Source organism: Struthio camelus, chromosome 1 (assembly GCF_040807025.1).
Source record: "Struthio camelus isolate bStrCam1 chromosome 1, bStrCam1.hap1, whole genome shotgun sequence".
Lineage (NCBI taxonomy): Eukaryota > Metazoa > Chordata > Aves > Struthioniformes > Struthionidae > Struthio > Struthio camelus.
Window position 1 is genome coordinate 138,603,607 of NC_090942.1, and position 19,481 is coordinate 138,623,087.

The window sequence follows — 19,481 nt, forward strand, 5'->3', positions numbered from 1 at the left end:
TGCAGGTTACAGCTCATAAATAAAATACAGCAAGAAATGTCTTCTAATTCCTTTTATAAAGCTGGATACTGTTGCAAATATGGAAGTGATATTCCCATTTCTAATGGGACAGTATTGACCTTGTGCTAGTAGTCCCAGCACTGTGGCAACCTTAGCAGAGCACGTAAGCCTTGGAGCAATAGCGAAAATACAGCGACTTTATATACATACGTTTTCTCCTTTATGGTGGGTCCTTTGAGGTCACGATTACTATACCTTCAGCCAGCGGAAGGAGGTTTAGAAGAGAAGCTGGAAACATTCCCTGTGTATATAAAAATGGGAGCTCCATTTCCGGGCATGTGGGTCTGACAGCTTTCACAATCTCAGCTAGATACCAAAGAGAGGACAGGTTTGAATAAAATATTAGTGATTTTGATGCTTAAAATATTTTAATTTGGAAAAAAAAAAAAAACTGCACACAGTACTGAAGTACTCCCCGAAACTTTTTTGTTTTTGAAAATGAAAAAGATAATATTGAAGCTGTTTGAGGTTTTTCATACTGCTATTACTTAAACATTGGATACAATGCTTTAGGAGGGCAGCAATGCTGTTTTGTGTGTATCAGCATCTGAATTCCACTCCTGCCTATTTGCTCTCTCCAGGTATTGATTGTATTTCTTAAATCTCCAGTTCCTTGAAGCAAGCGATTACATAAAAGCAAGATTAGATTTAATTCTGAAAAATCTGTGGTCAAGGAGTAAAAATATGACCTGAATAAAAACTAAAGATTCAGGAAACAGAAGCCAAATTAAAAGAACTTCCCATTTCATTTTCAGTTCTCAATGTTTATAAGCCCACCTTATGATTTTGAAAGCTTGATTCATAAACTTGAACCACTGAGGCTTGTAACACCTTGGCTGACAAGACACGGTGAAAGTGAAAAATCAAATCCTTCAAAGAAAAGTCCTTTTTCCCACTAACTTCTTAATTCTCTAAAGAGACTAAATTCTAAGATTTGATATACTTTTCCCCATTTACAATTTGTCTTCACTTTCACATTTCACTCAACTTGCACAATTAAAATAGATGGGTCTTTTTGAGTGCTACGGCTACGGCTTTTTGAACATGACCTGCAGAAATCCTGCTGTAAACCTTTAGCACCTGACTATAGCAAACTCATACACATGGCAAGCAGATTCACATTCCCCAACACATCATCCAGTTCCTGTTGTATTAAAAAGTATGCAACAAAATTGTCAAAAAATAACAACTACTAACACACACATCTAGGCTGAGGATTAACATAAATAATCTGTACCCTTCTAACAGATCAGAGGATTATACCGTATGCTATTGTGTAGTCAATAAATAATCAACCTGATTTTTTGTAGACAAAAGCTAAATTTGAGGCCTGAGTTATTACTTCTTCCCACATGATAAAAGGCTGTTATAGGAGGCTAAACGTGTAGTGATTTCTGAGCACAAAAATGAGAGCAACTCTCAAAAGGATTTGCAAAATTCAAAGAGCAGCAATAAATACACCTTTTTAAGGGAAATAAAAATCGAGATATTTGTTAATTTTATTAGTGCAAATTTTGAAATCTCATTCCTCTCCTGCCTTTGATCCTGCCTCTTCTTCTTAAGACTAACAGATTAGACTGCTAATGAGATACTTCAGGATGTAAAATTACTTGCAAAATTGTCTTTCTCTCTGAGAAGTTCCCAAGCCCGCCTCAGCTTTACCGCTGCCATAAGCTGCCAAGTAACTCCAGAGGTTGGGATTTGCATTCTCAGGAGATACACACAGTGATGCTGTTATCTGAGGGAGCAGAAATCAAAGCACACAAGGTCAGAAGACAATCTTTATCTGTCTGAAGACACACAGTTTTTTAGCACTATTTTTCAGTGAGATATGGGCTCTCAGCCAGCTAAGGCCTGAGGTTTACTCTCCAGTTTAAGGAGAAACTTTTCCATGCAATTCTCCAAGAAACGCATGTGCAATCTCATGGGACAGGGTGGCTCACATGTGCTTCTGATGGTTTAAAAAAAAATTGCTACTTTAAAAATGATGCCTCAGGTCCAATGAAGCATTGAGAGAGAGAGTGAGAGACAGACATTCATTCATATCTCCTTTTACTGAATTGTGGAGTTCTTTACAAATTCTCAATCAACTTTGATAACCCCCTTCCCTTCCAAGGTAGGGAACGTGTAAAACAGGAGGCAGAAGTTGGGCTAACCAAACCTCTGCTGTTGATGAAAAAAACCACGAACCAGCTTCCAGGGTCCCAGCTTATCCTTGCTTAGCTGCCAGTTAGGGAAAAAAATGATAAACTGCTGGGTGACACGATTTATTTTACAGAGTCACTGCTTTAGAAATGAGGCGACCACAAACTGGCTTCAGTTCTGGCTACCCTATTTCAAAAAACAATATAGGGAAGGAGAAAAGATCCAGAGAGAGGCAGCAAAAATAATAAAGAGAAAGAAATGTCTGGGAAAAGATAGACAGAACAGATGGAAATTCCTCTGTTTGTACTAAAGAAAAGTAACACAGGAAATTATATATATATATATATATATATATATATATAAAGCATGTATATATCAAATAATCAATAGCAAATGGAAAGTAAAGCAGAAACTTCTGCAAACACATTTGTATAGAATTTATACTGCTGAGCGTGTATTACAGGTATTTCTCTGTCAGTTTAGAGAAGACAGAAATTGCCACGGTCAAAAGTGAAGCAAATGTAGGCCTTTAGCAGACTGTAGCAGTTTATGCTTTAAGTCCCAGAGATGCTGGAAGAAATACCAATGTATTGGCCAAGGTGGTGGTCATCAAAGGCTTATTTATTGTACCATTTTTGCCAACTTCATGGTTCTTCCTGTCGCTTCCGAAACTTTTTGATACTGCCCAATGTCAGAGTGACATACTAGATTAGAGGGCCCAATCTGGAGCAACAGTTCTGCATATTCTGCATTAGTATTGTTATTATTCTCAAATATTATTTCTATAACTTCTCCCAAACTCTATCAAGCACCCCCATGTTTCTATACTTACAAGTCTGAGCTCAGTGCAGGCTCTGTCAGACGGTTCCCATACACACTTGCAAAGCTGGAAGTCTACAATGAATGGCCCAGATTAACTCAACCCACCCAATACTTAATCAAGAAGCCACTCGACATTTAATCACCTCCTGCCTCCTCAGCCAAAGTCACCTCCCAAACCAGAACAGAATCATAAATGCAACCAAACACTTTGTACAAGAGAGCAAAAGCAGGCTTGAGTCTCCCAGGCTATGAGTTGCAAGCAGGGATGGCCAACGAGCATCTCTATTCTGTTCAGTCTTTTCAGTTCACGCAAGAACAAGCCTCTACATAACAGCACCTTCGTTTCTGTGGCTAAACCATCATTATTAATTATTTCCATTCCAGAGATGTCCCACGCTTAGGCTCTGATGTTTAGGTTATGGTACCGAGCACAATGTGAGATCCCGTGCAGGCCTGGCCACCTCCTTGCCTCACAGCAACTGCAGGATGCACAATAAATTCAAAAACCAAACCAATGAATGAAACACGAAGGAAGAGTAAGAAAGCACGGGTGAGTGACAAATGCATAAAAAGTTAACTTTATAGCTCAGATGGGGAAAGCCAAACTGTATTTTTCTTCCTCAGATTAGAGCATACCCGAGCAAGAGGAAGACATTGCTGGTCTGTGTCTCTCTCAGCTCCTGAGCTCCTGCGCTGGCCCTTTGGCATGCCACATCTGACACAAATACCTGTTTGTTGCTCACTCATGCTTTGAAGCAGCACCACATGCATTTAATGGCCAGTGGAGCAGCTCTAACTGGAGCACGATCTACCTGCAACAGCAGTTTAAATTACTGCTTTAAATAACACAACTTTCAAATAACACAATTGTTTTAGTATTTGGAAAGCAATCAGAGCAACAGCTCTTTTTTGCCATCTGGTATGGTACAAAACACCGGAAACAAACTTTTTCCAGGGAGCGCTCTTTTAATCCTAGGGAACATTTTGGCTGATAGCTTCAAGTGACTGAAGCCTCGCTTTCTTTAGTGCCCAATCTGAGATACCCTAAAGGGAGTTGCTTTTCTTTTGGTGTAGAATGGTATCTCACAGTAAGGTTCCCCCCCAAGCGCTAGTCACTTTTGAAAACGCACACTTCAATGACCCAGGGTGATTACTGTAAAGGGAAATTACTGTAAGAATTCATCAATGAAACAGGAAGCCATTATTTTTCATTGAGGGTTTAGTGTCCTTTAGGAAAAGCACAGATCTGTGAAACAAGACACAGGTGAGATCATGTGCTTGCCTTTCTCTCTTAGATAGGAACGTGGAAATTATAGGAAACAATGCAAGCTCTGTATCAGCCTGCTGAAGGCAAGTATCACTGACCTAACGTACCACAAATCTGTGACAGACAGCATGAACTACCTAATTGTTTAAAAGACCTTGGAACAAAATAATTTTTATCATCTCAAGTGGCAGTCCTACGGATAAACCTCCTCCAAGTGAGGTATTCAGCAGAGCTTTTTAAAGCACGTTATCCCTTTGTGTGGAGGTAGAACAAGACAGTGGACGTGCAGCGGCTTTTCTGCTACCTCAGAAGCACCATTACATCAACTTTTCCACATTCATGTTTTCCTTCCACCCTCATCCTACCAGTACCGGAGAGCTGACATAGTTCTTCCTTTTTCTCTTTTCTCCTTGCCCATCCCTGAAGGTTACTTCCTGTCATGTGGCCGGACACACTATCACTATTCCACTACTGCTCTTCTTCATATGGTGAGGACGTCCTGGCAGAGGGCCCGCGTGGCAGCATGAAATTTGGTGTTTTTTACCCGCACACTAACCAGCTACTATATCTTTGTACCAGTGAAGACCACAGCACAACGATGGGTAAGTTCCTTATATGAACCAAGGACACGAAGTAAAAAAAAAAAGGCCTTTACTGCGATGTGTGGGAGCAGCCTAGCTGAAGAAAGAATTCCACCTCTTCCTCTCTCCCTCCTTCAAAAACCAGACTAGATGCAATACACAGCCTTGATCTTGTCTGGCCCATCACATTTCTGATGCATAAAGCATCCTCAAAATGTTCACAGATAAGACATTCTTCCTAGCTCATGCTATTTAAGTTAGCAATCAATAAATGTAAATCAATTCAGGATTTCACTGGGAATACAGATCTGGCATTAATCACCGAGCACTACTGGGATAACAGCTGGGACGCAGTTAATTTCACTGCTTCCAGACATGTATCCAAACTGGTGCGCACTGAGGGAATACTGGGGAGTTGAAAGTCTACTGCAATCTGATCTTAAATGCCCAAGGTCTTTCCCTCCAAAGGGCATTTGTTTGAAGGTCTGCAGTGCCCATGAGGCTGGCAGGGAAGGCTGAACAGGAGGAGTGATGATGCAGAGGACCACTAGGTGAAAAAGCTCCGGCCCAGCTATGGGCTATGGATAGCAAGGGACTTTATTGTTTTGTCTTATTCTGCTTGGCTGCAGAAGCCACGTGAGCATCTCTAGGTGCAGAGGCACCATTGACGGAGGGAGAACCTGTGGGATCAGCCCACGTGGTATGCTGAAAGGGGGCAAAACATTTCAAGGAGAGTAAGAGGGAAGGAGTGGAACTCTACCAGCAAAAACTGCTATAGAAAAAGGAAAAGCTTGTAAAGTAGCTCTATCTCAAAACAGTAGAGAGATAAAAAGGTGTTTTGAAGCTTCTTTCTTTCCTGTTCCATTTGCACTAAGAACTATTTTTCTAGAGTGGGAAGGAGCATCTTTTATTAACAAAGATTATTGGAATCATGAATTTAAACATGGAGAGCCAATCTAGAATTGCATGAAGGCACCCCAGAGTACCATTTAATTGTAAAAATTAAGAATAGAAGAGTCATCTAAATCCATCCTGCTGCCAATGCAGAATAGCTCCCTACAGTATATTTACAAGTTTTTAGCGCCTTGGCTTTGTGCCTCACGTGCACCAGAGACGTACTTTTAGGCCAATAAAACATCCCTTGTCATGGCTTAATGCTGTAAGAATTAATTTATCACTAATTATTTCCTCTTTTAAAACCCTGCTCTTTGGATAGCAGTGATATAATTCTTAAAAAATCGCTGTAGTTGAAGAGTAGAAGAAATACACCGTTCCCTCCAGCTCCCTGAGCATAAAGGACAGATCTTCAAACATGCTTTACTTTTCCTTAACTCTTGCAGTTGATGGGCCATGCTGCACTCCGAAGGATCCAACAGATTCTTTTGGCAGCCTGAGGGAGAGACAACGCTGCGACTAGGAGTGAGCGCTAGTGGGGACTTACTTGACTCCTCTCGCTGCTCCTGTCTGGACGCCCCCCAAACCACCCTCTAGAAGAACTATTCCTTCACGTTGATACTGTTCACGCTGGAAAAGGGTGTTATCATGAAAGTCAGGTCTGAATTCTGACAAAGGGAGGCCTGAGAAAGTAAAGATGAAGTCTCAACGTAACTGAAATCTAAGGAGGCAAGATTTCAGTTTAAATAAGTCTCTGTCTCTCTCGCATGCACACAATCTCAATGTAAGTGATTTCATCTAAATTTTAGAGTTGAAGGTCAGTCTTTTCAAACCCATACTTCTTCTGTAGCAAGTCACAGTTGCTACTCTTGTATTAGATTTGTACAACTGGCATCCTAAATAAACGACAAAAGCAGGGCAATTTGAAGCTATTGGACACTTTTATTTTAATGTAGCACCCAGTTTCATATCACATACATTTTCCAAAATTGGATGGGCATAGTATAGAACGCTATACATTTTGCAGCTTACCATACGGACATTCTGCAGCTGTGAAAACAAATTCCTTAAATCTGGCTATCTACTTTGTAAGTTAAAATTCAAATATTTAGTAGCCTCAGGGTATTTTTTAGATTAACAAGGATAATGCTTGCAATACCATTTTTCTTCTCAAAAAAAAATCACTATCAGAGTAAAACATAACATATATGTTCACAGGACATTATCATGAAGATAACTGAACAAAGCTTCAAAATATGCAATTTCTTCTCAAGGGGACTACATCATTTGTGTTTTATTTCCCTGAAAAAGTACGTTTTCACTTTAGTCAAAAAAAACACATGGCTTCATTAGGACCTCTTTTCCTTCTTTTCCTATGGTTTCATAACACCATGAAGTTCCTTGTCAAGGACTATGTGTGCTGAAGGCTAAAGGGCTGATGGTGGTGGAAAACTGACACTCCTCATACTCTGGCTAGGAACTTTTACAGACTCGTTCTCCCAGTCTGGGAGCTCAGCTGGGAGAAAAGCAGTTTATACACCAGGGAAAGTTAATTTCCACATTATGTCAATCCTAAAAGCTTTCTGTGAAGAGCTCCAAGTCTCAGCTGTCCCTTTGGGATTGTTTCACAAGACAAGTCATCCTCTCCCTGTGCTGGTTAGCCCTGATAGCATCACGCTCTTAATGTCTGGATGAAAGTTGAACAAGTTCCTCTCCCTGATGTAGCAAAAGAGTTCCCAGCAGCAAAACTACTGCTGTGCACACAAAAACAGTTGGGAGATAATCTTTTGAGTTAAAAAGCTATTGGTCAACATGCCACTTTTAGGGCTGTATTCACTGATGACTCACATTTTTGCTATGTCAGCCACGTGAGAGAGAACTCTCTGAAAGATGATAATATTTTCACTTCATCCTAGTATTAATTTAGTGATCAACATCCTCCTCCTAATTATTAAGGACTGATGTTTGTAGTAGGCAGTTTGTTTAAACTGATGCCTCTGAAATGGAAACTGTTCACCTTGCTTAATACTAAGTCATTGTTTATATTTAAAGGCTCAATTAATCTTTCATTTACAAAGGCAACAATCACTATACTCAGTTTGACATTTTTCCTTTTTTCACCAGTGAATTACCATGTATTGAAACAAGTATTTCATAGAAAGGTATTACGTGAAACAAACATGAACGAGTCCACAAAGAAATGCATGATCAAAAGAAAGACAAATGAGTACACACTTACATACATGCACATACCCCAGCTAAAGAGGATCCTTATCTGGGATGTCGAAGAGCCTGTTTAAGACCCTGCTCTGCCTTGTCTTGTCCTGGGGACAAAAATATTTAATTGTCCAAACTAGGAGAGCTGTAGAAAAGTGAAGATTTAGAAAGGGGCAGCAGGCGACGGACACGGCCAGCCTAGGGGTCAGTGCACCTTGTCAGGTTCGAGGAAGCCGTGTTTTAGCTCCTGTTCCCAGGCAGCCTCCCTTGCTGCAGTCCTCTGCTCTGTGTAAATACCTTCAGAACCAGTGAACTGAAGAGTGAGCCCCAATAGGCGAGAAGGTGCTCTCGACCCAGTAGGGCTGCAAGCTGGGACAGGCAGGTTCCTGTTCTTGTTCCAGGTCAGGCAGACCAAGGTCTTGAAAGCTCATTGCTCTCCTGTAGCCCAAAAAAGTGCCTTAGACATAAAAAAAAAAAAATCGGCTGTGAGATCTTCCCTTTTGACCAGTTGTTTTGTCTTGGGTCTAGGAGCATCTCTCATCCAAAGCTTCATCACGTAAATGTTTCTGCAAGAAGTGATGACTCCTCTGAACCTCCATTTTTCCAATGGAAAAATATTTTTTGCGAATTTCGGTAGCACTGGACTTCGATGTGAATTTTGACCAGACAGGGTATGTTAATAGTAGCCACGGGCATGGCTGTGCTGAGCAACTGGCTGCCAGAAGCAATGTCTATAACTTCATTATGCCTTCTCCTCTCCCTCTCAAAATAATAACAAACCCCCAAAACAAGAGTCATTTTTTCATTTTACATGGAATATCACGATTGCTGAAGTACTGAGACCTAAAGGAGAATGATTTCATGCATCATGTATGTAACACATTAACATTTCTCCTTGAATATTTTGCTTTCCTTTCTGTATAAAGCAATATATCATCATCATAGCTGATACCACACCAAACAGAATATAAGATCAATTAATATTCCAGGCCTTGAAGCTGAGTGGAGCATTTGATTGCACCCCTAAAAATGTAACCTCAGTGACAATTAAATTTTAAATTTACTAACTCCTGCGCTGGAATAACAGCTGAATAAACATTTCATTGATGGTTATCCAGGTATCCTGACTTACAGTGAATGGAAAATAACTGTACTTTACAAGTGAGACATCCAAAAGAGCTATGTGAAATAGACTTTTCAGCTCTTCCTTTGAACAACATCTCTTCAATGACTAACCCAGGTGAAATAAATGGAGGAAGCTCCTATCGAACACAGGAAACCTGTTGACAGCCCTAAAAACACAGCTTAAACATTTCTTTCTAATTGTTGAAAAGCCTTCCTCAAAAATCGCAGATAAAAGAAAAACCAAAAGTGCCACACAATTATTGCCTATCAAATAGCTATTTCGCAACCAAATGACAGTGTGAGAACTAAAAAGCAAACAAAGAACATTTAACCTCATTAAAATCTCAGTAATGGTTCAGTGTTATGAACATAAAAAATAAACTATGTTAACTTCTGAACACTACCACTAATAGCAAGAGGATAGCAGTTCTTTTCCAGCTCGCAGGGAGAGTTTACAATTGTAGTATTTTGTCATGGACCATGAATGAGCATCTCACTCAAGCTACGGAAGTCACACAAGAAGTCCCAAATTCAAAGAAATGGCTATTATTGTTGACAGTGATATTTAGCTGGATTAAAAGCAGCATGTTACAAAAATAGACTTTCAGTAACAATTGTGCAAATGTTTTTTTTTTTCCCACCTTTGGATTTCTGGATCTATATCCCACATCCTTTCAGCAAAAGTAGTCTGTTTAGTCACCTCTTTGGGCATTTATGTTGATGTCATTCTCATTTATCTCTGAGCAAAACTTTTGGCTGCTTGATATACCATGTGCAGCCATTAGTTATTTCAAACCTGTTTCTCCTTTCTTCCTGCCCCCAGGGCCATCCTATAGCTATATGGAGAAAGCATCATCCTGAAAACGGAAGAAGACCAATGCACAGTTTTTGAAAGCCAAATGCACACACTTAAATTAGGTCACTGAACAATAGGTATGAAACACATCCAACATCGTGTTTAAGGTGGATAACAGGCAGGTAACATTCCCTTGCAATAAAGCACACATTATACCCATGAAGGGAGCAGGGCTGACATTGTTATGTATGAAATTGCCTGATACGAACATTGGCCCAAGAAATTAAACAACATTAGTTAGCTGGCTTCCATTACTAGAACTGAGACCTAATCCAAAGACCACTGCAGGCATGGAAAAATCCCCATGGAATTCAGTTGGCTCTTCATCAGACCCAGGTTAAAAATTAATCTTTGCTTCTTCATTTAGAAAACTGATGGGTATTAGCAGCGTCACCCTATCAGTAGCACCTCCAGTGAGGTGCAAAAGGAACCTTAATGATAGCTTGTTGTAGGAGGCAACTTCCATCACAGCATTTTATAACCACATATATAGCACTTGTGCAATCTCATTTCTTTTGGAAATACAGTTCTTGTACACATTGCTAGAACAATTCAGCAACTATTAAGACAAAAAAGCAGACTAATACAAATGCACATAGATTTGCTTTTATAAAAGTGAGGAGAATGCGTTTTTAACCTCTTAGTACAACTACATTGTTGGTTTAAAAATAAACAAGAAAGCAATAAACCAACGATCTCAAACATGCTAACAGTTTATAGGCACACTAGCAGCTGCAAGCAAGTGATCAAACACTGGCAGTAGCAAACAGTTATATTTTTTGTAATTTCCAAAATAATCAAATTTTAACACTTTTTACTGCTCTTTCATATGATTTGTTACTTATAAAATACAGTTCCTCTAACATTAAAATACATTCGTGATTGAATAATATACAGTACTAAGAAAATAATCATCTGACATGTGATCGTGGATAAAGACTCTGTACGTCCAGTAAGTTTTATTTTTGACTTTACTTTAAATCCACAAATACTCTGCCATGATATACTCCTACAGGAATAAGTAATATCCAGGAACCCATCTCAGAGAATGAGTTTTAAACAAGAATTCTGGAATTATGCACCTCTTAATAATTGCAGCAAGAGGTGCTCCAAGAATGTATATAAATCAGGAATTCTTTACATAAATAAAATACTCTTAGGCTATTCATTTCAGTGGTAAACTGCATTTACATGTTAGACGGGAAAGAAGGTGGGAAGAGGGTAAAGCATCCCCCGCTCAGAAATATCCTTCAGTTTGATACTTGTTTTCTGTACCTTCTTCATCTGCAAAGGTCAATATGCACAGTAGTAGGGCGCAAAGGAGACCTGACAACCCATTCTTCCCCACTGCCGTCACCTCGGTGAAAACTTTACCCAGTTGCGTTGTGCTCCTATTGCTGCAAGACTCTTGGCGCAAGTGTTCTCTTTCCGCCACTGAATAATGCGCCGAAGGTCATAAGACTGTTACAGGACGTAGCTGCTCCAACTGTGTTTCCAAGGCAATTCGTTCCTTGTGAACTTCCTGGAGCATGGAGAGAGAGATGCACCGTAGCTTTTTTGACACTCAGAGGCACAACTCTGCATTAGTAAAGAGCTGTCTGCTAAACCACTAGCATTTACTAGAGACTTAAGGCTTTACTGTTTATGTAACGCTCCTTCTAGTCTCAAAACATTGTACAAATACCAGACAACTGCCCTTTACAACAGTCTACTGCTGCTTCTTTTCATATTTTGATAATATGGTGGTAAATTGCTTGTTCAGGTTATAACGGAGAGGAGTAGTGATCTACTGGCCAGCAGCATAGCTTGGGATGCAGTGAAGGGATTTTTACTTAAAGAAAATCACGTTATTTTTGAAAACACATTTCCTTCAAAACTGCTTTGCAAAAATTTTGGGTTCATAGAATCAAACTCTTCCATTTTGGAAATGACAAGACTATGCCTCACTAAAATTAAATAGGCTTTGCAATCTACTACTTTGACAACTGCAGCAGTAAGAACCTCAGTCTCCATCAGAAACTGCTAAAGCTTTCAGGACCTGTGCTTCCAGGAAAGCCTCTCTCCTAAACTCTGGGCTGCCCCTGTGCTGAAGGGCACCTGGCTTTCACTGACCTCCTGTCAAAAGGCTCCCTGGGCCATGTGGGGAGCTGGGCTGACATGTGACTCCTAGAAGCTCTAATCTCCTCATCTGGGCAGGTTCACAGCCCTACCATGGCAGTCCAGGCACTGCCGGTCCCCTCAGAAGAGCAGGCAGGGCTCCCCTGGAAAGCTCCCCAGGCTTCAGTGCAAGTTCACTGAGCGTGAGGTGTTTCCATAAAGTCTTCTGGTTTCCGTAAGACCAGCAAGGCCCTCTTCCACCAGAAAATTTCCAGTCAGCAACAGGACTTGAAAGATAACTTCAGTTTGCTGCTCTTGCGTGAACTTGGGCAAATCTCTCAGTCCTTCTGTGCCTCCTTCATCCTGCTGTAAAATACAGCTAACAACACTGGCCTATTTCATGACAGCGGGAGTGTAAGCACATCCAAGATAGCGTATGGAGGCAGATAAGACTACAGACAATCTGAGTAAAATATAATGTGTTGTCATTAAAAGCTTTCATTCCCACGCTTAATCCAGTCACTGTCCTATACTTTGCTATGACTTCAGTACAGAGCATCCACCTTGCATCACTCTAGGGAGATCCTTGAAAATCAGTTCAGAAATTACACTAGAGCAAAGCTGAACATGGAATCAGACTTTCATCATAACTGAAGAAAAAGCGTAACTGGAGGTATCAAGGATAGAGACTGGGACAGAAAATGAAGAATAATATAGAATAGAAATTTCTCAGGACACAGAGGGATATGCAGAGGACAGCTAAAGAGAGGCCAACTCAGTGCAAACCATTGCAGGCTTAAGTAGGACAGCAGAACGCCAGTTCTGGTCACAGTGTCCCTTTTCCAGGCCATTTAGAACTGAAAGTGTTGTGGCCAATTATGTATTTAGCTCCCAACCCCCAATAACAATGTGTGACCAGGGACTGATGTCAGCAGTCTTAGAAAGAGCCCTGTCACACGAGTTCACCTCTCTTTCAATACCAGCGTGTTCATAATATGCAAGGGAGAAGAAGCTGCAGGAGATGAAAAGTTAAGGTTTGTACTACCTTTGGTTTGGGACAACAGAAAAAAACAGCACTCTACAAGAAAGTAGCCCGTTGAGAACACCTTAAAATACAAGCCAGCAGACAACATTAAAAATCAGTGTTAGATGGTCATGTAAAGCATGGTTCAGTCAGACCGTTGTACGTTGAATGCCTGACTCCTGGAGTCAATGTCTATACAGCAAAAGCGATCAGAAAAAGTGAAAGCTATGCTTGAGTTGCTCATCTGCCCTGGGTGATACCACCTCACTATCTAAACTTTTCAGAAGCATAAGGTTCATCCTTTAACCCTACTCTACACGGCAAGAGAGCTGTATGCACACAGGCTATAGCTCTTCCTAGAAAGTCTCATTCTACCCACATGTAATATTAGTTATTCCCTTCTGGAGAGCAGGGAATAATGCAGAAAATGCATTCTTGTTCATCAGAAAATGAACAAGAGTCTCTGCTAGAGGTGACACATAACTGATTGCCGGGAGCCTTGTCACTGTGATTTTCAATGCATTCCTTACCTTCAGCTGCTGCTGGAGCTCACTGTTCAACCTGGCTAGCACAGCATTGGCTTCTTTGTTTTTTCGTATGGCAGTCTGAATAGCCCTTTTCTGCTTGGAAGACTGTCTGCCAGACAGATAAATACAAAACATTTCAATTAGGAGTCTCAATAGCAGCTGATGCCAAAAGACCAACCATCCATTTTGTGTCTCTATACACACTGGACTACGCTTTAAGGACACGGTACCAACGACAAATCTAAGGAACAAAAATATAACACTGAAATCAGATGGCAGAATCAGGTGGACTGCTTGAAAGTAAAATGATCAGACTTGTTAAGCTGAATGACAAAAACATTCTAGGCTGTCTCAATTATTTTAAAATCATTGGAGTCTGATTCAGCCTAAGAATAATCCTTGCATAGTACTTATTGCAGAATCTCTGCTTTAGCTCTTTTCAAACAGAAGAGTTTAACGATTCATGAGCGGTTACCAAAAAATACAAAAATCATTCTATTTGGAAAGTAAGGACATCTGCATGAAAATAGTCTTAGATTTTTCAGGGCACAGCTGATTCTGCTGCTTCTTCACTTGAAAAATTAATCTTTTTTTTCAAAGCAGGTATTGCCACAAAACCATCTGATATCACAAACAGAAACAGGTAGATGAATTATGGACTTCCCTCACCTCTTCTGCTGCTTAAAGAAAGATTTCTTTCCTGTTATTATTATTCTATAACCCACGGTAAGTGGTTTGAAGCAAATTACAGTTAAGCAGATAGGTAGAAAAAGAGATACTTCAGTACATAAGGACCAACTTATTCTAAGAAACAGAGGTAACAACAGGAAAAAGGAAAGAAAACATAAAACGCTGGCTGAATAAGCAAGTCCTGTTCTAAATAGGCTATTTTAAAGTTTTGCATGAAGCAGGAACAACTCTTTTTAATGATAACATAGTGTAAAACAGATGCCCTACTTATATAACTCCATAGTGGTACAGTCCCTGCTAACTCTGTCTCCAAACAGAGCTGATGGCAGTGATCTTCGCAACAGAACCTCCATTTCTTAGAACAGGCTGGTCTTTACGCTATTACCTTCCAGTGAACTGTCAGTTTTCTGCATAACTATTTTGCTTCAAACAAGTATCCACAGGCTCCAGCGTAATAATGATAGGGGGAAAAAAAAGCAAAAAACCACAGAGATATATCTCCATAGTTATTTAAACATTTTAGGAAAGATGTAGACAAGACAGGATTAAGTCGAGAAGTTAACAAATGCTGTTATCTTTCTTTGAACCACTATGGAATATGCACTCCCAAAGCACAAAATAGCACTTAAAGGGCATCCTAGGAGTCCTATTATTTAGTTTAATCTCCAATTACGCAGCACAGATTCAGGCTACTGATAAAGTTTGCCAAGAAGCGCTTGACTGATTTGGGCAGTGTAGTTTTATTTCAGATTGAGCTAGATGTTTTTGAAAGGCTTTGGGTGAAGGCAAGCCATAATGTCTGCACGCTGCTTCCGTTAGGCATAGGCCCTACCGGGCTTCAAGTGCCTTCACTTACCATGCCACAGTAGTATAGCCCCTTCCACACAGCTATTAAATTAAATATAACAGCTTCAACAGTTGTATTTATGAGAGTACAGTAACACACACTGCGTTCGGCAATTACTGGATCTATGGCTCAGCTCATATCAATGGAGAGCTCATTTCTAGCATTCCCTGCTATGGAGAAATATCACAAGGATATGAGCAAACAATCTGGAGCGTTTCATGACTCCATTTCCTGCACATTTAACTGATTATGTCTGTCAAAACAAAGGAGTAAAATTCCAAAAGACTTGTCCAAGGTAAAAACACACACCCAAACAGTTAAAAAGAGACCTCTGTTAGAGATGTTGTCTGAACAGCAAGGCTTGGTCTCCAGACATGTTTACTAGCTAGAGCGGTGGAAAAAATCCATATATTTTGAAGAAGCCATCAATCGAATATTACCAACGTACAGTCAGTACAGACTTGGTCTGTATCTGAGTGGACAAACCTAGACCTGAGAGGCCTGTATCTCACGATGAATTTGCAAAACCGGAACTATTAAGCACAAGAATTGTGCAAAAAACAACCCCAGTTACATCAGATCTCATGGTGCAGTTTGCATGCTTGGTATGGGTTTTTACTTTTGGACTGGTAGGTGAGGCTTAACTGCCGGCAAGGAAGAAGTCACGTTTATCGTGGGAGAAAGCTCGGGGTTCTCCAGCGCCTGTGTCTCAGGCCGGAACTTCCTGCGGACGGGTTTGGAGGGTGGCTGACCGAGCACGACCTCCTGTAAGGGACAAGCACAGCAAGGTTAAGTCAGGCCATATGTGTCCAGTCACTAAGCCAGGGAAGACACAGAAATTGCTGATGTCCAATCTAAGATTTCATAATTTAAAGAGGTACAGAGCTTAATTTAAATTTGGTAAAAGCCTCTTGGGTTTTCTGACTTTGTTCAAAGAAACAATAACTCCTACAACCCCTTAATGAATGAAACTATCGTACTAGTGCTTTGTTTCATCTGGATTACAGACTTCACAAAACTGGACTGAATAGCTCTAAGTACAAACACATTCACTAGTTCCCAGTTAGCCCAAAAGCATTAAAACCAAAATAAGATTTACTTTTAATTGTACATGTTTGGTAAGAACCGATAAGCAATCACTTGCACATCAATTTCCTGCCTTCATGCCTCACGCAATGGCATGAATTCTCCCTTTCCTCTTCCCCTGCTCTCTCATATGAAGTACCACTGAAAGAAGCATAGAAAGACACATGTATAAAATTATCCACGCAAAATTAACATGTCGAATGTGTAGGAGATCAGTTTTTTCTCTTGATAGTTTATTGAGGAGATACTGTGACTCACTGGTAAAACAAAAAGTCTAGGATTTTATACCTTTAACAGTAAGAAGAGCTTTCACTATTTTAAATTAAGATAGCCTTTTTTCCCCCATGAAAGTAGTTTAAAACTTTATAGCTATTTCAATATTGCAGTATAAATATGCTACTTTTCAATGAATTTTGTTATAAGACCTCTTTTATAAGGGATATAACTATTATTGCCCCATTTCATGAATGAGGAAGCTAAGACTCAAAAAGACGGAGTGACTTGACAAAGGCATTTAGTGTCACAGTCAAGAACAGAACCCAAGTTTTATCATCACTTGCACACTGCACCTTTTGCTGGGCTAGACTATCTCACTGTATTTTGGCTAAATGTTAATAAAATGGGAAGAAATTAAATGAGGTGGCCTACTCTGAACTGAGCCAACAATCATAAGACAAAAAAAAGGAGGATTCCGCCTGACTCAGTAGAAGAGATTACTATGAATGATACAGAATGAAAACAACATAAACCCATGAATAGTTAGAATTAAAGGGACTAGAGTTATTAGAGGAATTTGAATGGTACAGGGACAAGGAATTTTGATATTAAAAAAAAAAACAAATTACTAACAGTTCCACCATTACTTTAAAAATAATTTTAAAACATTACAAGATCTTTCACTCAGGATACCAGCACACCAGCACTGCACAGATCTCAAATAATACAGCACTCAGAAAACCCATGCCTACATATAAGCCCTCTGTAAATACATGATGTAGGGCAAGTGAAGACCTTAAACTGCCAAAGAAACTGCAAAATTCATAGCGTTAATTTCCTCCCATTTCAAACACAATCCTGGAAGAAATACCAATTCCTAAAAGCCGACCCCTCCACAGGGTCTCTGGGCTCACTGCTGTAGCACCAGCCCTTTGAAGGCCACAGTCAGCACAGCACCAACAACCTGCAACCTGCATCCCATATCCTGTGGCTTCTCCATGTTTTAGAGGGTGAGCTGGGAAGACAGCAACTATGAAGTAGGTAGACCACAAGAATTTAATTTTCCCAGGAAGAGTACAAAGCAGAGCAAGGAACACATGGGGCTAGGCTTGAAGTAGCAGGCAGTGAACACAAGTGGAGCTAGGGCGTTACCTGAAAAGCCCTATCGTACACAGAAAATGACGGTAGCGCGTTTGCCTGTGCCCCCCATTACGGCAAGAAGTGTACTGATGCTCGCTGGGCAAGGTAACACTGCCAACACTTCTTGCTTGAGCATCAGTGAAGATTTTGCAGGTGCTCCCTGGCTGCAGTAGGGGCTGGGGACAATCTCCAGTCGCCCCCTATTAAAAATTGGTTTGGCTGGGGCAGGTGGGAGGAGACAGAGGCAGCATGAGCAGAACGAGAAAAATGCTTGCTTAAGGCTACTCCATCCATGAGCGAGGCTCTGCTAAGACTGTCATTGCAATTGTAGTGATTAATTTATACAAATTATATGTTTATACAAAAATATATTAGAAACTGTGCGTCTTAAGCAAACATTTGAGGAAGTCTCTCAAATTCCATGCACGTTTAATAGCAGATTCTGACCTCTAACAAACAGGTGTGTTTACATGGGATCAGAACTGAATCCTTAATAACTGGAAGCAAGACGTGTGTCACAATTTGGAAGAATTACAGTAAAACAGGGGTCAAATGCAATCAAATTCTTTTTTGTCTTCCCTAAGGCTCCGTGAGTCCCTACTGATTTGAAACAAATGGCAAGCTGCTGTTCTTAAAGCACATACATTGATGTGTATGTACTAAGAGCTTTCTTAATGATTTATCCGAGCTGATGTCATACATGATCCCAGTTCTCTCTAGTGTCTTGACCTCCAGAGAAGGTAAACATGTACAAACGTAACCCTAACCTTCAGTTTAATTGCTCTAAAACCTAAAACAACGACATTTGTTGACGAAGGCAAATCACTCAACAATGGAACAGCATATGCAGGTCTTACCTTTTTTGTTGAACTGTTTTCTTCTGTCTGTGATGGGGGTCTATTCATCTGAGGATGTAATTCAACCTCGGATACTTGCTCTGTCTGTAACAACAAATCAGTCATTGCTACACCCAGAAAATGACTAGCAGTCACATACAATAAAGTCAATGAAAGGAAACATTATACACAAAAGAAAAGTTACTTTAACAATTCAACAGCGGGGGAAACAGAGATTCAATGTGACAGCTGAATGGATGACATATGTCTTTGGTAGATTTTTAATGAAACTATTTTCTTTCTTTTTATTGTGATAGGAAAACAAGAGAAAAGTTTTTTTTTTTTTCTGAGAAATGTTAGGAACTGTGTCTCTGAATATAAATGACCTAGTGCCAAAGATATCTTCTAGAGTTACCCTTATTGCCTAACTACTCAGAGAAAAAACTAAGTCCTGGGGCAGGGTGGGGAATAAAAGCTAGAAGGATCTTGGTTGCACCTTGTCACCTTATCATCTCCTGAAATTGATGAAAATTCATTGGACTAAGCCTCTGCCTTTGAAGTATGCAAGGCTGGGGTGAGAAAGTATGAATTATACCAAAAACTATAATAAAGTTACTAAAAGTATAGGTCAAAAAAGAAGCCAAATAATCTTCCTTCCTTCCTTCCTTACCAGGTTTCAAACAGAAACCTAGGTGAAGACTCAAAACAGGGGTCTACACTTAAGGAAAAAAAAATACACCGCCTCCAATACGTCTGCCAAAGAAGAAAGTCAAAATGGAGCGTACGATCTTTTCTTTCCCCGCCTCCAAATCTTCCCGTATCTTTGGAGTTTGCTTTACCAGGACATGGTGCAGCACTTCGGCTAAGGGAGGGTACCAGGATTTGGACCTACCTGTCCCTGAGTACACTACGATAAACTTGGTGTGGCCATTTTCTGTAGAGAAGGTATCTGGGGGCTCTTCAAGAAGGGGAGAGGGGGAGAAGGATGGAGGGGGGAGGTGGAGGACACTCAGCCCTCACAGATTGCCTCTTCTGCTCTCTCCCAACTTCT

The 19,481-nt window shown here is 40.3% G+C and overlaps 1 protein-coding gene across 4 annotated transcripts in view; it reads right to left on the reverse strand.

The window, feature by feature from the left end:
- Positions 1-6,691: 6,691 nt before the first annotated feature.
- The window catches only part of REPS2 (RALBP1 associated Eps domain containing 2), a 107,700-nt gene continuing 94,910 nt past the window's right edge, over positions 6,692-19,481 (reverse strand). For 3 of the 4 annotated variants that reach the window (XM_068919007.1, XM_068918999.1, XM_068918991.1), the window contains exons 15-18: positions 18,452-18,535; positions 15,772-15,917; positions 13,619-13,724; positions 6,692-11,489 (exon numbers count right to left, since the gene is read on the reverse strand). In XM_068919007.1, coding sequence (XP_068775108.1) covers positions 11,421-11,489; positions 13,619-13,724; positions 15,772-15,917; positions 18,452-18,535 — 405 coding nt within the window. In that variant the 3' untranslated portion in view covers positions 6,692-11,420. Of the gene's footprint in view, positions 11,490-13,618; positions 13,725-15,771; positions 15,918-18,451; positions 18,536-19,481 lie in introns of those variants that run through there. The other variant, XR_011136284.1, reaches the window with a different exon arrangement.